At 41.2% G+C, this 27,174-nt stretch overlaps 1 protein-coding gene across 1 annotated transcript in view; it reads right to left on the reverse strand.

The window, feature by feature from the left end:
• Positions 1-24,450, reverse strand: part of LOC144372321 (E3 ubiquitin-protein ligase RNF217-like) — a 196,411-nt gene extending 171,961 nt beyond the window's left edge. The window contains exon 1 of the mRNA XM_078035701.1: positions 23,907-24,450. Coding sequence (XP_077891827.1) covers positions 23,907-23,927 — 21 coding nt within the window. The 5' untranslated portion in view covers positions 23,928-24,450. The remainder of the gene's footprint in view (positions 1-23,906) is intronic.
• Positions 24,451-27,174: the final 2,724 nt, after the last annotated feature.

Genomic DNA, 27,174 nt, shown 5'->3' on the forward strand with positions numbered 1-27,174 from the left:
GCTGAAAAGAAAAAAATCAAAGGAATAGTTCATGATATGAAAATCATATCAGTTTCAAATCTTCGTGTCCACAAATAAAGTTTTACTGGAACCCAGTCACGCTCATGGTTCATTCACTATCTTATGTGTGCTTTTGTACTACAGCAGCAGAGATGAACTGTTATGACAGAGCTAGTATATAACATCCTACCACTGATTCCCACCACTGCTCAATTCACTATGAATCACAGTGACACAGTTATAACTTGACAGCATTTCAAGTGCCACACATATCGCTGAGTGTGACACATTTTTTTTTTATTATCAACATATATGTCAAAAGAAGAAGACAAATTGCTTTGAAGACAGAGTGGAGTGTGGATTATCTGGCTACAGAATTGGATGGCAAAGCATTTGGTTTATTTTACAGGGACACTACAGCTAAGAGTATCCCATGAAGGACTTTCAAATTATGAATATGCAAACAAGCCAACGAATTGTTACCAATATCTAGCCCTACCTACCTGTGTGAAAAGATGTTTTCATGATGAAAAATGTAAAATTTCAATACAGATCAATATAATGAATATTTGCAACCCATATTAATAGGGAACACTAGCACTGAACTATAATCAAGCAAAATGCTATCTCAAAAGAAACAATTGTTTTATATATTAATAGAGATGCATTGTAAATTTGAAAATATTCTGTTAGTATTACTATCAGATTTTTAGTTTTGTTAATAAAATTTGTGCAATTTTATTATGTCTTTTCTCTGACATGATGTAATTACCTGTGTGATATTTGTGATTTTGCTTCTTGGCCTGCAAATACTAAAATATTTACTCTCTTGTCTTTTACAGGAAATGTTTGCTGATAATAGCACACAGAAGGAATAGATGTTAGAAAAAAAAATTTTTTTTGAATAGGCAAGCTATTGCACCAATGATTCAATTTGACCTTTAAACAATTCTATTTGAAATGTACAATTTCTAGAACAAATATACAATGTATAATAATCAAAATAACCTTAAAGGAAAGTCTGAGGACAACTAGAGGAAGCATTAAAAGAGAAGCCATGGACAAAGTACAAAACCTAAAGGACACTTTAGACCAGTATTTGAGAATAACCTCAGAGGAAATCTGTTGCCTGATGCTTGTCTTCCCCTTCCTCTACCATGAAACTGCATCTCCTCAAATTGGGAGGAAAAGTCAACCTGACAATAACAAGATTACAAAAGAAGGGAAAGCATGTATATAAATGATCATGTTTGAGTTGGTAAGCAGCAATAAAGATCGAGAATAATGCCAAACTGGCAGAAAACAACAAATGCACTTAGAGGAGTCATTGAGGAATGCAATTTGAATTGAACTCCCTCAATGGAGATGACAATTTCTACTTCTGTGACTTATCTCAATTTGCTTTAAAATGCAATTAAAGAACTGAAGGCAGAGGGCACTGATTACACACATGAATAATTTTATAGTGTTGTCCTTAATTTCCACTGGAGAGACTCCCCAGAGCATTGGTCATAGGTTCAGAAAGCAGCAGACTTAAGATGGTGAATTTAAATCCAACCATCTCTACTGAAATATGCTACACTGTGATTTGTAAAAGTGTGCTATCAAGTAAAAAGAAAAAAAAAAGCTAGCTTACTTACAAAATAAGCCAATGTGAGGATGATGATTATATAGACTAAATTAGAGTTGGAAGAAATCTAGTGATCACAGTGTTCATATCCCTGACTTTACAAGTGAACCTGTTGAGTATTGAAAATAAAACTTAAAAAATAAAAAGTATTTGTCTTAGGATTAAGACTGTTTAGTCTGACATGACAAAATGCCCCATACCATTCATTTCTTTTGGCTGTATTGGCTGGGAAGTTGAAGATCGAGGAGCCAGGAGATTTCGTGTCTGGTAAGGGCCTTTTCCTCACAAGTGGCCCCCTCCTGTGTCCTCATATGCCAGAAGGAGCAGATGAGCTCCCTTAAGCCACTTTTGTAGTGAGTGGCACAATCTCTTTCATGAGGACAAAATCCTCATGTCCTAATTACCTCCTAAAGGCTATACCTCTTGAAAACTCTGAAATCTGAAATACTTCTGGTTCAAGCACCTTTTGATAAGGGGTAATCAGCCTATACCTATAAAATTTTACACTATTTTGATTAGCACAGCTGTGGTCTGAATATTTGTTTCCTCCCAAAATTCATGCTGAAACCTAATTCCCAAGGTAATATAATTAAAAGGTGGGACCTTTGGTATATTACTAGGAAAGTGCCAAATGAAGAATTAGTATCCTTATAAAAGGGACTTGAAGGAGATTATTTGTCCCTTTTGTCACATGGGAACACAGAAGACACCATCCATGAAGAATGGACTTGCACCAGACGCAGAATCTCTTGACATCTTGATCTAGGACTTCCCAGCCTCCAGAACTATGTGTAATAAATTTCTGCTATTTATAAGTTATCCCATCTAGGGACTTTTTGTTACAGCAGCCCAAAATGGACTGATACACTTAACTTTAAAGCATGTCTTTATATTTGTAGAGAAAAATTTCCCTACTTTCTTATAGAGAATTTTGTTAATCTTGTAATTTCATTCTTTAGTGCACACAAAAATAAATCTGCATATGTGCATTATATTATAATTTATTCAGAAAAACTCACCTCTTTATAATATTTCATCTTCCCATTCAATGGAAACTATCTCTCCACTATTTCAGATCTTATTTCATTTACCTTTATCATGATTTTCTTTGTAAACATCTTCTATGTCTTTAGATTCACTTCTAGGAACATGTCTGAACATAATTTCTTTTTCTAATTGGTTTTGGTATTATCCTCTGGAAATAATGACCCTTTATTCCCCTCCAAACGGCAAGTCTGTCTTTCTTTCTTATACTGTGTTGACTAGAACTGCCATAACAAAGCAAAACGGAAACCATGACAGCAAAAATCATTTTTTTTCTAAATTTATTGGAAAAGTTCCTAATTTAATATTGTTTAATATTTAATTAATCTTTCAGTACATCTCAAAAAGTCAAAGGATCTTTTTAAAAATTTTGTTTTAGTTGTAGATGGACATAATACCTCTGTTTTATTTATTGTTTTTTGTGTGGTGCTGAGGATCAAACCCAGTGCCCACATTTGCTAGGCAAGCGCTCTACCACTGAGCCACAATCCCAGCCCACAGATCTTCTTATTTTTATATGTAAATGAATGCCTTTCTTCATCTACTAAGATGATATAATTTTCCTCCCTCAATCTACTGATGTGATAAATAATATGAAATCTTTTGTTGATGTTAAATAAAGCATACTTTATTGAAAATTCTCCTTGATTGTGATGTTGGAGTTCTCTTTTTTCCTTTATAATGCATTTGCCGGGTTTTATTTGCTAGTATTTTATTTAGGATTTTTAAAATTAGTATTAAGAAGGCAAACAGGACTATACTATCATTTTTCTTGTAGCTTTTTTATTTCTTGCAGTTACTTATCATTCAGAAACAACATCACCTTGAATCATTACAATAAGAGTGAGCATAGTACAGCAGTACACTGAGAGAGACTATATACACATAATTTTAATTACAGTATGTGATTATAATTTTTCAATCTTATTAAGAGTTATTACAGTTAACCTTATTATGCCTAATTTATAAATTAAAAGTCACCACAGGTACATATGTATAGGAAAAAACACAGTACAGAAAGAATTTAGTAGTACCTATAGTTCCAGACATTCACTGGAATGTACCTCCCACAGATAAAGGGGGGCTACTACTTATAGTACATCTGCTTTTCTTTTAAAATAAAGTTTCTATTTAAAAAGTGGTCCTTTACTATACCAGTTATATCTGCTTCTTTCCTTCTCTCATCTTCTCATGAACTAACAGCAAACTTGACAGCCAAGGAAAGATGAATGACTTCTCAGCACAGTTTTTCAGTTTTGCTCAAAGGTAGTATATGAGTAATGCAATTCCATTTCAATCTTCTCATCAGGAACTCGGTAATTTACTTTCACATCCCAGAAAGTCGTCAACATTTGGCTTTCTTGATATATATTCAGTGATACATATCAGTAATGATATCAGTATATCAGTGATGTACCAAAGGTGATTGAGAAAACAAGTGTCTGCATAGCATCTAGAAATTAAAAAAGCCTTCTGAAGGTACAACATTTGTTTAATTTGTTTCCATGTTGGATTGTGCATAGCTTCATATATTAATATCCTACTAATGATGAATAATAAATTACTACATAAACTGTGTTATTTAAACACAAAAAATGCAAAACTACTTTTCTTTTTTTGGTGGCTTGTGTGGGTTTTTAGACTACTGAATTTTCCCATGAGATACCAATTATGACATTTTTGTTATAGAAAATACCAAAGTACTTTATCTATCAAAAGTTAAAATAAACACTTTAAAAAATCTTGTATTACCCTTCTGAAATTTTTTTTCTATAAAGGAAAAATGTTTCTTTTATGGTAAAATGTTAAGCTGCTGGAATCCAAAAGCTAAATCCATTCACACTTATGAAGAAATTTTTTGCAAACATTGACTTCCCTTTTAAATGAGAAGATCCTTGACATAAAGATGAATATAAAGGAAAACATAAATTCCTTGCAAAGCACTGGAAGGAGGTATTACAAATTCAATGAATGTTCTAAACAACAATTTAAAGTCAAATTTTAAATTATTTTTCCCCAAATTGTATTATATACATTTAAGACACCAAAGTACTTCCGGATACTACCTAGAATCTGTGACAGATGGCATCATCTAATTTGAAAGCATTTTCAATTTACAAAACACTACCTCCCCTTAGCTTATTTTCCAGTGGGATTACATGGAGGAAAGCTGAGAAACTGAAACATGAAGCAAACATACATATTTATTTTCTTCCAAAATCTAGTTAACACATACCATGGGACAAATTAGATAAATATTTGAGGTTTCCTCATAAGTTAAAAAAAAATCACATTGACATTACCTCTACCTGAAATATTACAGATTTTATGATCAGTGTCGGATGTAAAGAGAGGAAACAACTTCAGGAGTTATGAACTAAATCATGGGGAGGGAGGGGCAACTCAGTTACTCAGCATAAAATCAACAAAGCAAATCTTTGTTTAAGTAGTTATTTTATTGCTATACTTTTACTAAAAACAAAGAAAAAGATAGCCACAATCAAAATAAAACAGCCATTGTATAGTTAAGCCATGACCCCAGGGCCTTTGTGACTAAAGGCAGAGGAAGTGGAACTCAGACACACTGTTACAAAAACAAGATTTAGAAGGAAAAGAGGAATATGCGTAATCAAACAGAAATTAACCGGGGAAGCAAATGACAGTTACTAAAACAATTCAACAAAGTAAGAACAAGCACTAAACAGAATTACCAAAAAATTCTAATAACATCCTCTGAGAACTAAAGGTTGCTGGCCAGTAAGACCTTTGTTATCTGAGGGAAGGGGAGGTGACAGTTCCTACTCATTTGTTCTACATGGCAAACTGTATCCAATGGAGGAAACAGTAAAAACAAACAAACAAACAAAAAAAGAAAGTAAATTTCAAAAAAGTGACACGAAAAATGGCCAACTTTATTGACAAATTACTTTTGATGGAATCAGTAAAAGAACATCCATGGACATCTTTTCAATAGATGTTTCCATATTTTTTGAGAAGTGACTCCTCACATGAGCATCTCTGAAACCAGTTAAAAAACAAAACAAAACAAAATAAATCCATTCCAGACAGGTGAAATTCGAGAAGAAATCAAGTGAAAAGATGCTGTGTCTATGCTGCTTGAAAGGCAGGCTGCAGCCAATGCATGTGGCTGTCCCACTTGGGGCCTTCCAACAATACAGAGCTGCCAGGACTGCTGTGCTGCTGCTGCTGCTGCAGCGAAGCTGTGCCCTGACAACACCTTTTAAAGGCAAAATATCCAGAAAACAATAGGATGTGAGAAAGAACGTCTCTACTGCTTGAACTCTGGTGTAAGTCACTGTCGCCTCTGCTCTGGTCTATTGCAACTGCCTTCTAACACACCTTCTCACCCCTCCACACAATTCATTCTCCACACTGAAGCCAGAATGCTTTTTAAAGCATTAATGATCATTTTACAGCTCTGCCACACTGACAATGTGCAGTGACTTCCCTCACAGCTGGAATGAATTATTGATTCTACAGAGGAGCTATACAACCGGACCCACACCAACCCCCACAAGCCATCTCCTGCTCCTCTCCATCGGCTGGGCTGCACCGCTTCAGCTGCACTGTCCCTTCAGTTCTTGAAACCTGCCCATGCCTGTGCCCACTCTGGGCTCTGCACACTCAGCTACCTGCCTGGAGAGTTCAGCTCTGTACTGAGTTTTGTTCTGCTGACTCTTGCTTTCCCCAGGCAGCACTTGCCTCTTCATTTGTATATGCCACACTCACCATGTGTACCCCTCTCTAATCATGATCACCTGCACACCCAGTGGGTTTTGAGTGTGTTATGTGTGCTTGTTCACTCCAGCTCACTTACTTAGACAGCTCCCTTCCCCAATTCCCTTCCCTTCTCCTATCCTCCCCTGGACAGCAATCAGCACTTTTCAGAGGCAGCCAAGTTTCAACTTTTTCTGCTCCTACAAAAACAGCTTTTTCTTCTTAGAACCACTTAAATCAATAGTCAATACCAAAACTTTCCAAGAAGATGGAAAGTTTACTGCTCTGTAAAGATACACTGTCTCTTCTGATGGCAACTAGAATGGGCGCTAAGCAAATATTTTGTGCTCAGTAAATATTTTTAATAGAATAACAATGCTTTAGTTCTCCCTCCCTCTAATTCCCTAAACTAATTGCATATTAAAGAACCAATTCTCTAAACCTTGCCTATGGTGAAAGACAGTAAGTCTCAGTTAGTGGAAGAAAAGATTTCTCTATGTAACAAGTTTGTGATTCACAAACCACCAGTGATTCAATATGTGCTTCAATTTGTTTTTCCAGAAAAGGTGGGAAGATTAATAGCAATTTCTCCATAATGTTTCACCTACAGTCTTATGATCAAAAGCCGACACTTCATGAAATGGGCAGGGTGGGGCTGGGGGTAGGGATAGTCTACAGCCACAGATCAGCATGCTATTTGTTACCCAGACTGTAAGCAGACTGCTTACTTGACTTTGGCCTTATTACCACCCTGAACAAACCAACTGGGCTCTGTTTAATCTATCTAGATTATAACACACCAAAAGGATATAAGAACAATATAAGAAAAATCCAAAAGTTACAGTGATTTTCTTCTGCATCTTAATTTTAATTACATCTTGTTAACGGGTCATATAATAACATTTTGCTATCACTACTCATTGTAAAAGCAACATCACAGAACTGGCTTTTTATTTTCGAAAATTTTTGTTCAGCATTACATGATCCTGGGCTTCTATATTTATTTTGACAATTTGTTTTAACACCTGTTGTAACTGAAAAGACCCCTCACACAGCCACAGCAACACAGCATGTGTTGCCTATGCTTACTCAATCCTTCTACTGATGTTTGTGTCTCACCTATTAGTTATGCAAAGACTGCTGCTGAAATTCAGCTAGATCCACAACTTCCCTGATGATTATCAACTGCTCTTACAACTAAAAATAGTTTTTAACTTTTGAAATTACATACAAGTGATTTAAAAATCTCTCTGAAGTTCTTCATTTGGATGATTTTTAACAGGAAAAGACTGTTTCCAAGCTTTTGAAGTCTTAAGATATGCTAGAGATTTTTAAAGAGAAAAGCATGACTGAACACTTCTGTTCTAAAGTCTTGAAAACAATTACAAGCAAACCTTAGGGGGAAAATGCTATCCTTTCAGTGTTTCCTTGCAAGCATTCCTTCTGAACTCTTTCTTCATCTTCAGGGTGAAGTCTCAAAGACTCACAAAGTGACATATTAAAACTCAGAACAACAACAATGTGGAAAATGGTAAACCCAATGACTATCTGTTTTGGTTGATACAAATTACACCTGAAACACAAACTCCATTGGAAATGAATATATTTAGATTTTTAAAACTCAACATCAGTAAATATTCCTCTTGTGACACAAATAACTTTGAAAACTGGATAGGCAGACAGACAGTATGCATATATATATAAGAATGCCTGTGTATGTGCGTGTGCACAAACATATGTACACACATATAGTTTTAACCTAGAGTACCAACACATACACAGAATATTTCTTTGTTTAATTTTAGGAGCCTTTCATTTTCAGTGTTTCTTTCAGAAACAGTCTTAGGAAAAAATGATAGCACAGGGCGAAAAAAATCAACATTTCGGGTAAAAACTAGTTAAAAGTAGGGTTAAAGGAGAACTCTTGGGCTTGTGCCTAACACCAGGGCATCTCTGGCAGGAGACAAAACTTTGCATTTTCCACCTAGGTCACGCATTCATACAGAAAAGCAGGGATGGCAATCTGGGCACATCAAAGTCTCTTCTGATTTTCTCCAACAGTTTTACTTAGACATAAACTATTGATTAACTAAACTCAAAACATTAGGAAAAACAGCTTATAGTCAATTGTTCCATTTTCCCTGCTGTTTTAAATTGTTAGGCAACCAGTGGGAAAAGATGTGGTGGCTGAAGTTGCCACATACAACTCAGGGCTGATGAGCCTCACCAACAATGAGCACAGGCAAGGATCACGTGAGGAAATACGCCAAAAATGAGCACCACTGAAAGGGAAGTAATTTGCTACGGAGCCTATAATTAGCTTCTGAATCTTATAGTAGGGAATATTATTGAGGCAAATGGCTTAGGAAGATTTTAAAAGGGATTAGTCATTCTTGTAAATGAATTAGAGCAGAATTCAGTTACCTGAGCCAGGTGAAAAAAAGGAAAAGGGGAAAAAAAAAAAGCCCACATCATAAAAGCAATATATCCTCTCTATTTCAGAATTCACAGATCCTCAATCAGGAAGAAACTTTTGAGTATAAACTACACACTTGTGGAAATTTAAAGAGTTACCTACTCAAGAAGACATGAATCACAGGTAAAATCATCCACACAAACTAAAATATCATAAGCAAAAAAAATTCGACAGCGGTTCAATTTAACAGATTAACCAGGATGGACAATTCTAAGGTGTTATTAAAGGGAATACCATTTTTCTATAGAATGTGCCTGTGCTTAAAAAAAAATCCATTACATCAACTCTTTTTATGCAGAAAATATTCCTAAATTTTTCAAAATAGTATTTTAACTACCATTAAGCTAAAATTTTGATAGGATGAAAAGAAAGTTGTATTGTTCAGAATAATTTTAAATGGAGCTAATCAAAATAATTAAAAGCTGACTGGCACCCTGATATATTTCATTTACAATGATATAATCTAAGACATTTAATTCTAAAAGATAATAGCTTTTACATAAGCTTTGCTTAAAACCAAGTGAATCCTTACAATAATTCAAACGTAAAGTACAAAAAAGAATGCAACACTAAAGTATATTAAACAGTGTAATGATACAAATTGGAAATACATTCAACTAAATGATTGACATATTTTTTAATCAGATCAAAATTAAGGCTTCAAAGTTTTACTACGTAAGTCCACAACATTCCTTATTGTTTTGAATTGGAAGTTCTAAAACAGAGCTCCAGAACCCTTGGCCCATAAGAAGTTGGGGTTCAGAGTCCTTCCACTTGAATCTGGGCAGATTGCTCTGCTCAAGTGATGCTGAGGGACTTCCAAGTTAAGATAGAAAAGATCATGCAGCTTCCACCTGGCTCCCTTGGTCACTATCTCCGGGGAAAGCCAGTGTCAAGGAAGAAGCCAGAGACTGCCATGCTGGCAAGACCACATGCAGCATTCTGGTAGAGAGCCACAGCTGAAGTCCCTGACAACAGCCAGCATCAGCTGCCAGCCAAGCAAGTGAGCGGACATCTGACTACAACCCCATGAGAAGCCCCAAGCGTGAACGGACCAGCTGAGCCCTTCCCAGATTCCTTATGCACAATGTCACGGTCAAAATAAAATAGTAGCCTTAAGCCCCTCGGTCCTAAGGAATTTGTTAAACAGGAGGCACTGTACCAGAACAGGGATTATAATTAAAGACATACCTCAGGGATAGATGAGATGCTATAGGATAAAGGCTCCAGCCATGACATTTCATTGCATTCAAAATTGAAATATACTGTGCAATAAGAAGTCACAAGTTCATACTCAATAATTCACCTTACTTTTTCTACCAACCTAAGCATACTGTTCATTTATTTTTAATCATTCCCTCAGTCTTTAACAAATATTTACTGAACACCAACTCTGCTCTGGGCTAAGTGCTACATGCTAGCTATGAAAGCAGCTCAGAAAATATCGGATGGAGTGGGGAGGGGGGTGCCACAGAAAATTAATCAAACATCAATCACCACCCAAACATATAATTACATGAAGCGAAAAATACAATGCTGACAGAGTAAGAAAGACTCTAAAAGCATTAAGAGCAGGACGGGTTCAGGCCTGAGACCTAAATCCAAGACATCTGAAGGCTGAGGAGCAATTACCACACTGTGGTTGGAGAAAAGAGAGCTTTAGTGCCAGAAGGGAGTGAGAGGATCAGAGGTCAAGTCTTTTCCGCAGCGCTAGGAAGTAGGAAGTGTGGATAAGGTAGTGGGAAAGTCTTACAGGGTTTTAAGCAAGATAATTAAGTATTGATCATTTTGGCCATCTGTGTTGGCTTTGTATTACAAAATACCTACGATAATCAACTTAAAATGAAGAAAGTTTTATTTGGGTTCACAGTTTCAGAGGTTTCACTGTGTGGTCATTTGGCCCTGTTGCTTTGAGCCTGCAGCAGCATAATACATCATGGTTAGAGCTCATAGTAGAAGAGGAAGCAAGAGAGAAGGGACAGGTTCCCAAGTCTTCCTTGAAGGACATGCCCCCAAGGGTCTAGTTTCCTTACACTAAGTCCCACCTCCCAAAAGTTCCATGACCCCTCAACACTGCCACAGGCTGGTGTCCAAGCCTTTAACACATGGGCCTTTGGAGGACATTCAAGATCCAAACTACAGCACTCTCTACTCCAATAGTTTACATATTGACAACACCAGCCTGTGTATCAATTACATAAGGAAAACAGAAGTCCATTCCACGATACTCATTCCATACCTACAACACACAAAGAGCCAGAAAATTAATCAACATCAACAACAAACCACTAAGTTATTCACACACACACACACACACACACACACACACACACACACACACGCTTCTGAATACAATGCAGAACAGAACTGAAGAAAAGCCACTCACATACAGTGAAATAAAAAGAATCTCACAGCAAGATTCCTGTGTTGTTTGGTAACCTCAAGAGGGCTACCCAAGAACAGAGGAAGCCTGTGTAATCCGGATACAGGGGGTCAAGGAGAACTCTCAGAAAAATGTTTATGTTCAGTCTAGAAGAATGAAGAGGTATAGAGAGGCAAGAAGAGCTGGAATCACAAGGAAAAAAAAAAAGATTCCCCTAAGATAGAAGTTCATGCCACCACAGGGAAAGACTCATAATTCTGAATGTCATGAAGTGTTCAAAGAACAAAAAGAAGTTGAGTAACAGCTACAAGCTGGAGGGGTACTTGATGAAAAACAAAGTATGGAGAGGTGCAAGGAGTCAGATCACGCAGGGACATGTAAACACTGCTGTTCAGTTTACATTCTACCCTCAAAGCCAGAGCCCCACAGTGAAAGGCAAGGAGAAAGAGTGCCAACAATGGTCTCGCATTATATAAAGAAACCTCCGGCTTCAGTGTGGAGAACAGAATAGAGACAGTCAAGGTTGGAGCACTTGGACCAAAGGGGAAGTTGTTGTTAGAAAGCAGGAAGTGGTGGTGGCCTGAGCAAGGGAAATGACAGCAGAAAGACAGAAAGGTAGAGAAGAATAAAGAAATATTTTTAGGATGCAGAATTGAAAGACAGGTGGTGAGATGGAGGAAAAGTTCAATGATGACCCCAGGTTTCAGATCTGAGTACAAACTGGTGGCAACAAGGAATCCCAAAGGAGGAACAGGAAATCCCAAAGGTTTCAGGAGTGTGGAAGAAGAGGGAACTAGATTTGAGAGGTTAAGTAAGTTAAAGTTGTCCGTGGGTGGGACATCCAACCATAATCGGAGATGGTTGTATGGTACTTAGGTAAAGAGGGTGATGGAACTAGAAATGAAGATTTGGGAATCAATGGCTCACAGGTGATATCTAAAACCATGGGAGAATATGAGATGACCCACGAAGAGTGTTTAAAGTAAGAAAGCATATAAGGCCATCTGGACACAAACTTTAAGACATATTTCTCTTAAGAAAGCTCAAATGAAAACAGAAATAATAACCAAAAAGTACAGGAGGAAACAAGAGCAGATACTGCCATTAAACCTGAGCCGTAAGCCAAACATGCTTTTCTAAACTGTTTGACTTCTGTTGATTTTCTTAGATGAGGCTAAGTTTGGTAGAAATTAAGTTTCTGACAAACATAATTAAATTTCTTCTCTTGCTCTGATTAGAAGACTTGTGATTTTGTACAATACAGACAGTAACTTGAAAGAAAAGGAAGTTTATTAATACTAATCTTTCCTATAATAAATTTCCAAAATGTAAAAAAGAGCCAATGGATCTGAATTTAAGTCCCACTTTCGACGTCGCCCAGCTTTGTGACTTTGAGAAGGTTACTGAATGTCTCTGGCCTTGAGTTTCCTCATATAGCACTGTACTACCTACAATACAGAATGGAGTTGTCCCTGCTCCCTTCAACCCACTCTAATCAGAAGGCCAGCTCCAACACTGCTGATGTAAGCAGACCTGCTCATGGTTACCAATGACTTCCTTGTTGGGGAATCTGTTGGCCAATGTCAGTGTTCATCCTGTTAGAACTCAGAAGCACTGAACACAGAAGATTCCTCCTCCCCTTTTGAAACACCACCTTTGTTTGACTTATGGGTAAGTACTGTATCTCATTCTCTTCTTACCTAACTGGCCCTCTTGCTTTTCCTAACCAACCTTGTTGGTTCTTTCATACATTCCAGATTCCACATCTGTGCACACTGATATGCTCAGGTTCAACCCTCATTTCTCCTTCCCTATTTACTATCACTCCCAAGGTGATCTCATCTAGTCTCATGACTTTAAGTTCCATCTAAATGCAATCAATGTCCAAATTTATATATTCTATTCAGATCTGTCTTCTGAATGCCAAACACTGATGACCTACAATATCCCCCAGTGAATGTCTAAAATGGCATTTCAAACTCTGTACTTCCTCTCATCCTAGTCCTCTTACAATATTACTCTATGAAATGGTGACCCCATTTTGCTAATTGCTTGGGCTCAAAACCCAAGTTATCCTTAATTCATTTTCCTTCATCCCATATGTATACTAAAACATGAGGAATGGACATATTAATTATTTTGGATAAAACATATTAAGAGGAAAAGCAATGTGCTTAATAAAAGGTTAGCTGATGTCCCAGGAGGGGTTTAATAAAAACTCCCAGAGAGGAAGCAGAAAAGAGATCCAATAGGTGTCTGTTCACTTTAAGAAAAGCTTTTTTTAGATAAAGCTGGGAAAATACTTACAATAAGGCTGTAAGATGGTTCTTTGAGGACATTTAATATAGTTATAAAGTATTTTGTGATGGTTCACATACTTGTACCCAATAAGTATTTGTTAAATGCCTAAGTGGTGCACTAATAAGTAAATAAGTTAATTATGAATAATTAGCCTCAGCTATCTGTCTACACTGCCCATCAAAAACTCTTTATACAGAGCTGAGAATTCAAGTCCTAATGATCTCCTTTTATGTCTCCCATACCAGGAATATTAGAAGAGTTTTCAAGTATAAAAGCAGCTCTACTCTGGGAGAAATTTTTAAAAAATCATACTCTAAAGATATTGATTTGATTCCTTAGGTAAGTAGTACTTTCGATGTAATTTGCAATCTTTTAGGAAACAACCAGGGTGTCTCTGTACCATGAAGAGACAACTGGTAGGGAAGAGAAATCCCATGTAGCAGGAAGATCAAGTTCTGCTGGCTCACAGAGGATTTCTCTGCAGCAATTGAATGCCAATTAAAACCAGATTTTTAAAAAAGCAAAGGAATTATTAAGAGAAATGTAGAACAGAGAGGAGAGGGGGAAAAGTGGCCTGAGTAAGGAAGTTGTAAAAGCAAATGTTACTGTACCTCTCTCCTTGACCAATACACACACACATAACACACACACACAGGCATGTACATATCAATTTTATACACAAAACTATATATTTATGTACACCTTAATTCTCACCTCCAAAATTTGTAGAGTGACTTTAAAAAAAGTTTCAGTCTTATTCTTCACACTTTTAGGACTACCAAAATCACACCTGGCATGATAGCATCTATAAACTCACATGCGTATTGAATGCCATGATTTCTAAAAATATTCAGGTTGCTTTAGGGTTTACAGAAGTGAAAAAAAAAACTCCATATTACGCATGAAGATCTGGATGACTTAGAGACCTTAATAACAGAATATATTAGCTTTGGCCCTAGGTCACTGATTCTGAAGTGACTATAATAGCAGTCATTTTAGGACATTACCATCCAGCAGCTGTTTAGCTCACAATCTGCAAAAGAAATGTTCTGCTCGGCTCTATTAATACTCATTGGACAGGTGTATGCATTCCAAGTTACATCCATCTGCCAATTCCCTGGCACTTTTAAGCAGAGTGGTGAAACCACAACAGCTGCTACCTTTACCATGCCCTTTAGCATGCTCAGTTCTTTCCTTTATCTAAAGTATGGATTATAAAATTTCATATTAAAAATACATTTTTATCTAAACCAAATTCAAAAAGGAAATACATTTGCAGAGGATTTCTAAAAAGAGCAATAGTATTCTATGGAACAAAGAAGGCTGTATTCTTCCTAAGAGAATGTGGGGAAGGCCACACCAGCTGAGAAGGTCAGCCGCAGGAGAGCTTGGGAACCTGCAGGAGACTGCAGACATTCCTGGGGCTGTGTGCGTCAGCCATTTTTGTGGAAATGCATTTCTAGGCTGTAGTATGAAGGATGTATGTTTCCAAGGCAATGTATACCAAGGTTACTTCCACTGTCTCTGTCTTGATGCACTGTAGCCCCTAAATCAACACCTAATGTGGCAGCAGAGTTTTAATTCACCAGTTCAACCCTTCACTGGGGCAATCAGAAACTACTGCAGTGTAAAGTCGTTCCACTAGGAAAGTTCCCCTAGCTCCACTCACAGTGATAACTGGAGAATATTTGTGCTTTGAAAAAATAAAAGAGCACAGAGGTATTTAAGTCAACTGTTAGCTTTGTACTGAAATATTGATGACAACTACCCATCAACCTTTACAATATAGTCAGTCCCTGGAACTACTGGAAATAGACTTTTATCATTGAAAATTTTGCATTCCTATTTTCCAAGTTCATATTTTCTTTCAAAGAACTCAGCATCTCCTTTTAGAAGGAAATTCATTTAACCAGGCAATATTCCAACTCACATTTAATATGCATTTTAAGTGTTTGCATTAAATGCTTACTAGAGACTCTGCTTTATTTTCTTAAATGATGTTAAATAATGTATTAAGTACATGGCACAAACTCAAAAGAATGAAAAAAGTCAAATAGGTATTTAAGTTTATCATCCCCCACCCCCATGCCAGTCATAAAAACTTTGAAAATTAAGAATTGACATATTCGCTTCTGTTAAACTTAAAAAAAAAAATAATGAGAAAGAAAGAGCTCACCATACCTCTTTGATTCAGTTCAACAGGGCAGCAAAACAACCATGCAGTTGGAGGTTGTTGTTTTGCTCTGGTGCTCCTAGGTTACTATGGATCATTGCCTGCCATTATAGTTCATTGATGAGGAAATTCAGGCATAGAAGGTTTAAGTGGCAGGGAAATAGAGATCCTTTGATACTAAGAGACCTCAGCATTGAGTCAAATTAGAAATTTTAAAATCACAAGCCTCTTTTTATCCAACTAAAAAAGTCTAATTTTTATGTCAAAAGTTCATCTAAACTCTTTTATTTTTTATTTTTTTTAGAGAGGGGAGAGAGAGAGAGAGAGAGAATTTTTTTAATATTTATTTTTAAGTTTTCGGCGGACACATCTTTGTTTGTATGTGGTGCTGAGGATCGAACCCAGGCCGCATGCATGCCAGGCGAGCACGCTCCCGCTTGAGCCACATCCCCAGCCCCAATCATCTAAACACTTTTAATCCTAATTTAAAAAACAAATTTAGTAAACCTGCTGATTTTCTCTGCTTTCAGTTTTTGTCTTATCATCTTAAATATCAAGAAGTACAAGGTAGAATTTAGTACAGAGGTAGAATACCACTTTCCAGCATTGGTTTCTGGGGCAACCTCAGGTTCTTCATAAATTCAATAACTATTAGTTGCACATCTATTATATGCCAGACAACCTCGTGGATACTAAAGATAAAAAAGTGAAAAAAGCATGTGAAAACTCCTGTCCTCAAGGAACTTGACTAATTTCAGTACAAGATAGGGCATAATTCCTACTATGGAGAAAATAAGAATCAGGAAGAGAGATAAGGGGTGAGTGCAGGGTCAGTGAAGACCACAGGGTGTGATATTTGAAGAAAGTTGAAAGGAGGGAGGGATGGAGAGAGAAAGCAAAGGGACCAGAGAGGGACATATTAGGGACAGGAAGCAGCAAGTATAAAAGACCTGAGGTGGAAGTAGTCCTGGTATTCAGTACTTGCTGCTTATTATTTTAGATAATGTATATTTTTCTTTATAGAAATTTCTGTCAAATGTGTTGGGAGGAGGTCAGGAATATACATGTAATAAACACTGTAGACAAGTTTCAGATACTTTGCCCTTTCAAAGGAATTTTTTTGGGTACCTGTTGCAATGACCACTGGATTCACCTTGCTACATCCCCCCTCACCTGCCCATGTCTTCTGCATTACAAATCAAAAACTAACTTCCAAAAGCTAACTTAGGGTGATTAAAAAGAAAAAAAAAAAGCAATTTTTTTTTTTTTAGGAAAACGTCCACCTCAAGTAAATCAAATTGGCTGGCAGAGTACCCAAGCCACAACGCCCACCTCCTTTCAGCTTCTAAACTCCCTGATACTTGAATCTTGCATTTAACATTTAAGTGCTACCTGGCCTTGTTATTTTGTTGACATCTCATTATATGCTACTTTGTATTATTATTGTGTACACATCTACTCTCACAGTGACTTCTCTGGAGCAAGGCCTGTATTTGGGGAATGTCTGAAATCCACCACAGGGCTTTGCACGTGGAGAGCAGCAATATCTGTTTGATGGTGATGTCATAGAAACAACCACAACAAGCAGCAGACATTCCTCCTGTTTGAAGTATCCGTTTGTGGATAAAGCCTGAAAGAGACATCATCGTCTCTCATAGGCCTTTGGATAATCTCAGCAGTTTGGCCAAGTTACTGTTCATGTAACATTCCATTTTGTCTAAGTTTCCCTCTGCATTTTCAGCTGGGCAGAATACACACTTTCAGTCTAAACCCAGGCATGGTCTAACCACAAAACATAGAAAAACCACACTGTATGAAACCCTGTTCAGTTCACTTTAACCAATGTTAAACACTACTATGTGAAAGGGACTCCACATGAAACTATTAGTTTCAAACTATAAGACATTGTCCAGACAGTCTAGCAAGACAGACATGTGAAAAACAACTTCAGTGCATGTATGATAGGAAGAAGTATTTAGAAAAGTCTATAAGCAGTGGCTTAGAGGATGAGGTAAGGCTTCGCAGAAGAGCTGGCACCTGAACACACAGGGTTTTGAAAGATGAATAGGCCTGGGACAATCAGACACGGGATCAAAGGGCATTATGGATTGTGCAAAACACTGGCTGCAACATCACAAATTGAAAATGGCTGGAAGAACACATTCACCACCAGTAAAGGAAAACTGCCCTGTTTCTCAAGCTTTCCAAGAAAAGAAACATACTCTCAAAGAGGAGGTGAGAAGGAAAGTTCCACCAGTACTTGTTTAGTTAAATCTCTTATTTTGTTTTGCTCTTTCTGTTTTGTTTCTCTCTTAAAGAAACAAGTACTGTGCTGGCTTAAAACTTAAGTGAAGAAAGCACTTCAACTTCACTGGAGAAAAAGAAAACTGAACGTGGACAAGAGCCAAGAAGTAAATATATAAGAAGTAAATATATGTATATACTTACTTTCACTTTTCTGGAAAATATGAAAGGAACACAATTTGGAAATCGGTTATCATGGAACTGAAATACTAATTCCAACCCTTTTCTTCACTGGGTCCATAAATGTTTATCTTGTGCCTACTGCCTGTTAGTATCTGGGATATCAGGCCAATGAGGCAGTCTCAATGCCCTCCTCTGAGCAAGCTCTTGCTTGCAATGTAGTAAAAGAAATAAGTAGAAGGCAACTCATTGTGTACCTTGCTCCCTCAGATGCCAACCAAAACCTGAAGCTCAGAGCAGAGTTAAATTCCAGTCAAGTAAACCGTTGAGAACCAAACACACTTAAGCAAAAACTACGAAATAAAAATTTTATAGAGGTCTCTGTTAGGTCGGGCGCAGGAAAGGAACATCAATCAAGTGCCTGTCAATCAGCAGGATCTCCTGACTAATGCCTGTCAATCAGCAGGACCCCTTGGCCAATCCTGGAGTTCAGCCAGCTCCCCTGACCAACTGCAGCAGGACAAGGGAACCTAAAAATCCCCTTTCCTGTCCCAATCCCTTCCCTTCCAACCGTGAGCCCCATAAAATCTCAGGCTGGTGAGCTCCCACGAGGTTTCTCCTCAGACCCTTCTCCTGTCCACTCTGTGGTCTGATCGAGTTCCGCCTGGGAGTGATATCTCAATAAAGCCTACTCCTTCGGTGGCCTTTTCAAATCTGCCTCCTTTGGTTGCTACCTGCCTCGTGTGATCTTACATCTGGTGCTGACACTTGGGAAGGGATTTGGGGGCTTCTCCCTCAGGGGATTAAGTCCATCCCTTACCCCTTGAAACGAACCGGGAAATTTCTAAGCTGCTCTTTCTGGGCCAACAGGAGTAGGGTAAGTTCGCTTCCCCTGACCTTCCAGACCCTTTCTGTCTGTCGGGTCTATCCATAAGTCACCCACATGCCATAGGCCCTGCCCGTTCTGTTCAGGGCTCCTCCGGGAACTGTGGAGACGTCCCAGTTCTCCTGAGAGCCTTCTGGGCCCGCGGAGGCGCAGGCAGGCCTCAACCTCTGCCTAGCCCTTATCCGTTCCTCAGGTGAGTGTGAGCCAAATTTGGGACTTCTTTTTCTGTTCCCACTCACCCTCAAGGGTGCCCGGAAGGTCATGGGAAACAAGAAATCCTCTTTGGATCCCACAACCCCTTTGGGATGTTTATATACAAATTTTACCATACTAGGCCTTGCTCAAGATCTGCGCCTTAAACGCCTGGTCTTTTATTCTACTGTGGTCTGGCCCCAGTATGAATTGGACAATGGGTCAAGATGGCCCCCGGGGGGAACGTTTGACTTTCAAGTCCTCACTGATTTAGATAACTTCTGTAGCCTGACAGGGAAATGGGTACAAATTCCTTATATTCAGGCTTTTTGGGACATCTGTTCTGGTCCCACCTTCTGTTCTATCTGTTCTACTGCCCAAGTTTTCCTTGCTAGAGAAAATCCTAAAACTCTCTCCCATTGTTCCCATTGGTGGGAAGACCCTACATCCTTTAGGTCTCAACAGCCGACATGGACAGTCCTACCCCAAGGATTCAGGGACAGTCCCCATCTCTTTGGGCAGGCCTTGGCATGGGACCTAACTGCTTGTAAGCACGCTCTTACAGTATGTGGATGACCTCCTCCTATGGAGTTAATCACTTAAGGCTTCCCAAACACACTGTTCAGCTCCTCAATTTCCTGGGGTCCCAGGCTATAGAGTCTCTCCAGCCAAAGCCCAGCTTACTACCTCTTGAGTTACCTATTTAGGAGTACTTCTCACTCCAACCTCTAAAAGCCTGAAAACGGACAGGATTCAAGCTCTCTGTGAATTTCAGCCACCCGAAACAGTGGACTACATCCCTTCCTTCCTGGGTCTAGCAGGTTTTTTCAGGCATTGGGTTCCTAACTTTGCACTTCTTGCCAAACCTTTGTACCAGGCAGCTAAGGAGACTCCTCACGGGCCCCTTACCTCCCCTAACCTAGTAGCCAATTCCTTTTACAAGCTCAGGGATGCTCTTACTTCTTTTCCTACTCTTTCTCTTCCTAACCCTAACCATCCTTTTCACCTCTTTATGGATGAAAGACAGGGTATCGCCACTGGCCTCCTCGCTCAACCAATTGGACCCTCCTATAAGATGGTGGGATACCTCTCCAAGCAGCTTGACTCTGTGGTTCGGGGATGGCTACCATTCCTCCGAGCACTGGCAGCAGCAGCAGAAATACTAAGGAAGCCCTAAAACTTACTTTGCTCCAACCAATAACTGTATTCTCCACTCATCAACTGCAGGACCTTTTAAACCATAAGTGTCTTCCTCTTCTGAGCCCTTCAGGAATTCAAGAATTCCACCTCCTCTTTATAGAGAACTCCACCATTACCCTCTGTTCTTCATCTCCTCTCCATTCAGCCACACTCCTCCCACTATCCCAGCCCCCCTCAAGTGCTAACCATTCCTGTCCACAGGTGCTAGCGGCCCTTCGATCACCCTGTGAGGACCTCTTTGATTACCCACTTCCCTCACCTGACTTAACCATTTTTGTGGATGGCAGTTCAGTGATGGGTCATGACAGACATCGTAGAGCTGCATACGCAGTAGTCACTGCTGCCTCAATTCTGGAAGCTGGCTTCCTTCCTGAAGGAACCACCTCCCAGAAGGCTGAACTTTTCTCACTTATCAGGGCTCTTACTTTATCCAAAGGCAAACAAATATGCCTTCCTAATTGCTCATTCTCGTTCAGCTATTTGGAAGGAATGAGGATTCTTGACCACAAAAGGATCACTAGTGGTCAATGCCTCTCTCATCTCCAAGCTCTTACAGGCACTACAACTGCCATCATGAGTGGCCATCATACACTGCAGAGGACATAAAAATCCCTCTGACCCTATAGCTATAGGCAACAACAAAGCAGACTCTATAGCCATAGAAACTAACAACAAAATTCTCAGCAGCTCCTATCTTATTTTTATCCACCACAATTAAGCCTAACTATCCTCCACAGGAACGACAGGACCTAATAACCCAAGGTGTCCATTTTGGGAAGCATGGCTGGATTTTCCTGGGGGATAAAATTGCCCTCCCTAAACAGCAAGCTTACAGCCTACTGATGGACATACATAACTCTCTTCATATTGACCCCAAGCCCCTTTTCCAGTTTTTACCACCCCTCTTCTACTTCCCAGGAATGAGAACCACTCTCAGCAGGTCCACTGGGCTTGTTCTGTCTGCTCTACAGTATCCCCACAAGGAGACATCAAACCTAAACTCCCTACACATCAGATGAGAGGCCACCAACCAGTCGAAGACTGGTAGATCTACTTCACTCACATGCCTAGGCACAAAAAGCTGCGCTACCTACTGACTTTGGTTGATACTTTTTCAGGTTGGACAGAAGGCTTGCCTACCTCCAGGGAAACTGCTGACACCATCGCCTCCGTCCTCATTGAGCAATTCATTCCCAGGTTTGGACTTCCCACCACCATTCAGTCAGACAAGGGTCCAGCCTTCAATTCTCAGGTTGTTCAACTAGTTTCCAAAGGCCTCAACATCACTTGGAGGCTCCACATCCCCCACCGACCCCAATCCTGTGGTAAGGTTGAGAGGGCTAACGGCATTCTCAAGGATCATCTCACTAAACTTGCTATTGAACTCAGACTGTCCTGGCCCAATCTCCTGCTGTTGGCCCTCACCCGAATTCAGGCAACCCCTAGAGCCCCCTCAGGCCTTAGCCCCTTTGAGCTGCTCTATGGGTGCCCTTTCTTAATCAACCAAAACTTTCCTGTCACTCCTCCTCCCCTTGTGTCCTCCCTGCCCTATCTCACACTTCTACATAAACTCCTAAAGGAACACGCAGACGGGTGTCTTCCTGCACCATCCGTTACTTCTGTCCCAGCACAATCAGGAATTGAATCGGACCCTCTTCAACTGGGTGACACAGTCTTAATTCAAGAGCTCCATCCTCAGTTGTTGAAACGTCGCTGGACAGGACCCCATACAGTCATACCTGCTATCCCAACAGCAGCCAAACTCTTGGGCCACTCCCCCTGGTACCATGTCTCCTGCCTTAAAAAAGCACCGGTTCCAAATGTGCAGTCCTGGACTTCCACCATGTTGGGGCCCACCAAACTCAGGATTTCTCACCAACCCTCTCCTTGTATCACTAATTAATCTCTCTCAAGCTTCTATCCCAACCCATAGATGGCGCTTCTACATCCAAGCAACATGGCAGCAGGATGGCACCACCAACTCTCAGTTTATGGGTCAAGGCGATTGCCCTTTCACTGGCTGTAATTGGGCCATCACCCTTAATATTACTGGATTCAACCAGGCCACCTCATCCCACTTATGTTCAGCAATGCTATGCTTCATAATACACCAAATCCTGTAAGCGCTGGCCTGACACCTATGGTGGATGCCCTTATAATTCATGAAAGAAACACTTCCTAGATAAGTTTGTTATGAGTGCCTCAAAGTCTACCTGAGCTCCCAGGTAATGTCACCTTTTTTGTACTCCCTCGGCTTCCCTTTCATCATTTCAAATCTCTGGCAAGGAGGTCCCCTTTCAAGCTACCTACTAAGGGAAGAGCTGACAGGACACATTAATGAAGACTGTAAGATCAGGCGAGGCAGGTAGCCACCAAAGGAAGCAGACTTTAAAAGGCCACCGAAGGAGGCTTTATTGAGATATCACTCCATCAGACCACAGAGTGGTCAGGAGAAGGGTCTGAGGAGAAACCTGGTGGGAGCTCTATTGGAATGGGATTTTATGGGGCTCACTGCAGGAAGGGAAGGGATTGGGAGAGGAAAGGGGACTTTTAGGGTCCCTTGTCCTGCTGGAGTTGGTCATGGGAGCTGGCTGAACTCCAGGATTGGCCAAGGGGTCCTGCTGATTGATAGGCATTTTGGGTGATTGATGTTTCCTTTCCTGGGCTTGTCTTCCAGGCACACCCGGCACATCAGCACCGTGAGGGGCGCATAGGGATCCCCTACCCCGCCCAGGCCAGAGTAGGGTGGAGCTCCTAACAGGCCCTGCACAGAGAATGGCTCAGGCGCCAGGTAGAACTCCAGCTTGTTGCTGCCGCCATGGGGGGGGGGGGGAAGGGGGTCAGCTGGGAGTGACAGCCTGGGGCTGGGGAAGGAGGACTGGGGGTTGGAGGTGTTGGGCACCTGCGGAGCCCGAAGTGGCGACGCCAGCAGCGAGAGCTTCTCAGCGGTGGGGACCTCCGGCAGGTCGCTCTCCACGCAGTACACAGAGCAAAAGACTTGTCTCTTGGCTGGGGGCAGGCGCCGCTGACCCAGCACGTCCAAGACCACTCCATCGGGAGCCAAGGCGTGGGTCTTGGGCTCCGTCTCCTCCCTGGGGGACGCCTCCTGCTGTTCATCCCCTCTCTCTTTTCTGTCCCCAGCTTCCTCCTCCTCCTCCTCCCGCTCCAGCTGCAGTTGCAAAGTCTGGGGATTGAGGGGCCCGGTGAGTGCCAGTCCCGCGGGCTGCCCCAGTGCTTGGCTCTTCCTCCACTCGGGCGCTCCCGGGCTCCTCGTGGGCTCTGGGGCGCTGGTGTCCGCACAGCTTGAGTTGCTTCCGCAGCCGCCGCCGCTCGACTCCGAGGAGTCGCCGCGCGGCCCGGGAGCCCCGGCGCTGTCCCCCGCGGCCTCGGGGACTCAGGGTGGCCCGCGGAGCCCCCGTCCGGGCCCCGCGCCTCCTGGGGCCCGCCGCCGCCGCTCACCGTGCTCTGCTCCTCGCCCATCGCCGCCCGCGGCCCGCGCCGCCGCTGCCCATCCAGCCGCCGGGACCCCCACCCGGCGCCGGCGGGCAGCGGGGGCAGCGGCTCGGCTCCACTCGCGGCTTCGCTTCTGCTTCCGGGTCCCTCCTCCGGGGCTGGGACGCCCCAAGCTCCCTCCAGGGAGCCCGTGCTCCCGGGCCGCGGTGCGTGGGGAGCCCGGCCCGGCCCGCCGCTCCTCCTTCTCGTCCTCCGGCGCTGCCAGGCACCGCCTCGGGGGCGCGGAGGGCCGCTCGCTCGGGGCGCGGGGGCGCCCGCCCCACATGCAGGCGGGGCAGAGGAGTCCCAGAGGAGGCGGCCGTCAGTCCCGCGCCATCGCCGGTCCCGGCGGCTGGACGCGGGGCTGGGGGGCAGTGGTCGGAGAGTCCAGGGGCCTGTGGCGCCGCGGCTGCGCGCACCAGTAGGTGCTGGAGCTGGAGCCTGCCGCCAGGGCCCCCCGGGGAGAGGCCGGAGAGGGCGACCTCCCTCTCCTCGAGCTTCACCTAGAGCCCTGCTCGCCACTCCTCACCCCACCCCTCTGGCGCACACCTCCCCACACGTACACACGCGCGTAAGCACCCGCGCACACACTCACACACCCGAGTGGGTGTGATCTAAAGAGCTGAGATGCGCTCTGGCGCCCAGAGTTCACACTGGGTCTCAACAAAACCCTTCAGGTCAGGCAGACTCCCCTTTGGGCTACACATAAAGTAGAACTTCCTACCAAACTACTCAATATTGCAAGCTGGAACTAGAAAACCCTGACTGCTTAAGGATGTTGGGTTGGAAGACACAATGCTAAGGATTATTCAAAATGCTGTTATATACTACTGTTTTCTGCCCAGTGAGGCAAGAAGGATCTTTGAAACCCACAAGAAATCCAAGAAGCACTTTCAATCTACTTCAGCTGGAAGTAAGGACAAGGGCTAATAACTGATCAGCGATTTATTCCTTTTTTTTTTCTCTCTCTCTCCCCAGTGTTCTCTCAGGAAATTTTGTATGTGTGTTTCTTTGATTTTTTTTCCTAAACCTTTTTTAAATGGGCAGCACAAGGTAACTATATGATTTGGCCTAATTAATAAATTGGATCATTGGTGGAAATCGTGAGGAGTTTCATTAACATAACCATATTCATCCCCAAAACTGTTTCCAGGACAACAATTATATTTGAGCCAGAACTTAATTATGTGTTGATCTATCTTTATTATACAGGAAGTATTAGTCACCCATACACTGGTGTATTTTAGTTCCCTAAAGCCAATGAAAACATTTTTGGGAAACCAATCTTTGGGAGTTTTTTTGTTTTGTCTTGTTTTTTTTTTTTTAACTTTGTCTTGGGAAGGAATTCAATTTACACATTCATGTGATAGGAAGGAGCTGTTAGGTGTGTAGAATTTTTTATTCTATCTTGAAGTTGTTATTGGTTTTTTTAAAAATATTTTCCAAATTAGATGCAGATGTCATCAAGGTGACTAGCTGTACAGTACTAATAAAGCAATGTACAGTACAAAGAACATTTCCATCATATGTATCCAATGCTCAGGTGCACCTGGAAGGGATAAATTTGATCACTCCAAGTGCCATGTCATTTATTGGTCTGACACATGAATGGCGAATTCTTATTTTGAAGATGAAAATATTTTTTTCCATCTTTGGTCAATGATTTCCTCATAACTGTTGTGTTTCTCTGAAACATGCCCTTAGTCCCCAGTGCTTATTGTTTATTTTTGTAAACGTTTTCATTGCCGTGACCAAAAGACCTGAATAGAACAACTTTAGAGACAAAAAAAAAAAAGGTTATTTGGGGGCTCACCATTTCAATGGTCTCAGTCCATACATGGCTGACTCCATCACTCTAGGCCCCAGGTGAGGCAGAACATTAGGGCAGAAGAGTGTGGCAAAGGGAAGCAATTCAGAACATGGCACCAGGAAGCCGAGAGATTCCTGGGGTATGCCCCCAATGACCTACCTTTTTCAGCCACACCCTACCTGTCTGCAGTTAAAACCCAGTAAATCTCTATCAGAGAGTTAATGCACTAATTAGTTTTAGGTTCTTATAACCCAATCCTTTCACATCTAAGCTTCTTGCATTATTTCGCACATGAATTTTAAGGGGATACCTCACATTTAAACCATAACATAGAGATAAGAAGCCCAGTTACATGGTGTACCTTTTGTTTGTGCTATGTCATAAACGTTTCTCCCTGCTCTTTCCAAATGGACATTTTTTTAAAAATCCGTTTTCCAGATGAGAACAGGCTGAGAATAAGGCCAGAGTAACAATAATAGATACAAAAATGTATGTTTCCCAACATCTGTAAAAATCAAACCGCTCAAAATCCCATAATTTTGTGTCTCCCTCCCACACACACTTGTCACTGGAGTTCTGAGAACTTGATCTTCCAGTATCCACTTTGTTCTTTATCCCATAGGTTTCAGCTCTCTGGAAGTGGCTTCTCTTGACACGTAACCAACTATAAGTCATTGTTGGGATTCCTGAATGCTGCCAATAACTTCAGTTTCAATGGACTCCCCTTTTCATTGCCATGACTTCTCTCCTACAGGATTTAGCTGCCCTTTGTGAAAATAAAACCATGCTGTTCCCTATCTTCACCCTTCAAGTAGACCCAGCAGTGAATTTAGAACCCAGCACCCCTGACATCCAGTTTGGGCCATGCAGAATCCCAAAAGTGGAGAAATTAGTTGAAAGACATAAGGTCAAAAAGGTGGTTCTAACATCAGTTTCTTTAGAATGCACAAAGCACCAGTGATGATTGCATTTATGGGATCTGTGGTGCACACCCGTAATCCCAGCAACCCAGAATGCCAATGCAGGAGGATCTCAAGTTGGAGGCTAGCCTCAGCAAGGCCCTATCTCAAAATAAAAATAATAAAGGGCTGGGAATGTTGCTCAGTGGCTAAGTACCCCTGGGTTCAATCCCTGATACCAAACAAACAAAAAGGATTGACTGAAGATAGAGTTACTGTAGTAAAAACTCCACTTACCTCCCACAAACTTAATGTTCTCAAAACTTGAACAATGTGTTTGATGGCAGGCTCTATAAAATGTTAGTATAGCAACTCTCAATAACGTTCTGCCCCTACCAGTTTCTCAGCACGTCCTAATCTGCAATGAACTATGTAGACTTCAATATCAGAAGATTACCTCAGATCTAGAATTGTCAGTTTTAGAAGTGACAGGCAATTGCTTTTGATCATTATTGAATGCTATTTT

This window comes from Ictidomys tridecemlineatus (genome assembly GCF_052094955.1).
Source record: "Ictidomys tridecemlineatus isolate mIctTri1 chromosome 12 unlocalized genomic scaffold, mIctTri1.hap1 SUPER_12_unloc_4, whole genome shotgun sequence".
Classification (NCBI taxonomy): domain Eukaryota; kingdom Metazoa; phylum Chordata; class Mammalia; order Rodentia; family Sciuridae; genus Ictidomys; species Ictidomys tridecemlineatus.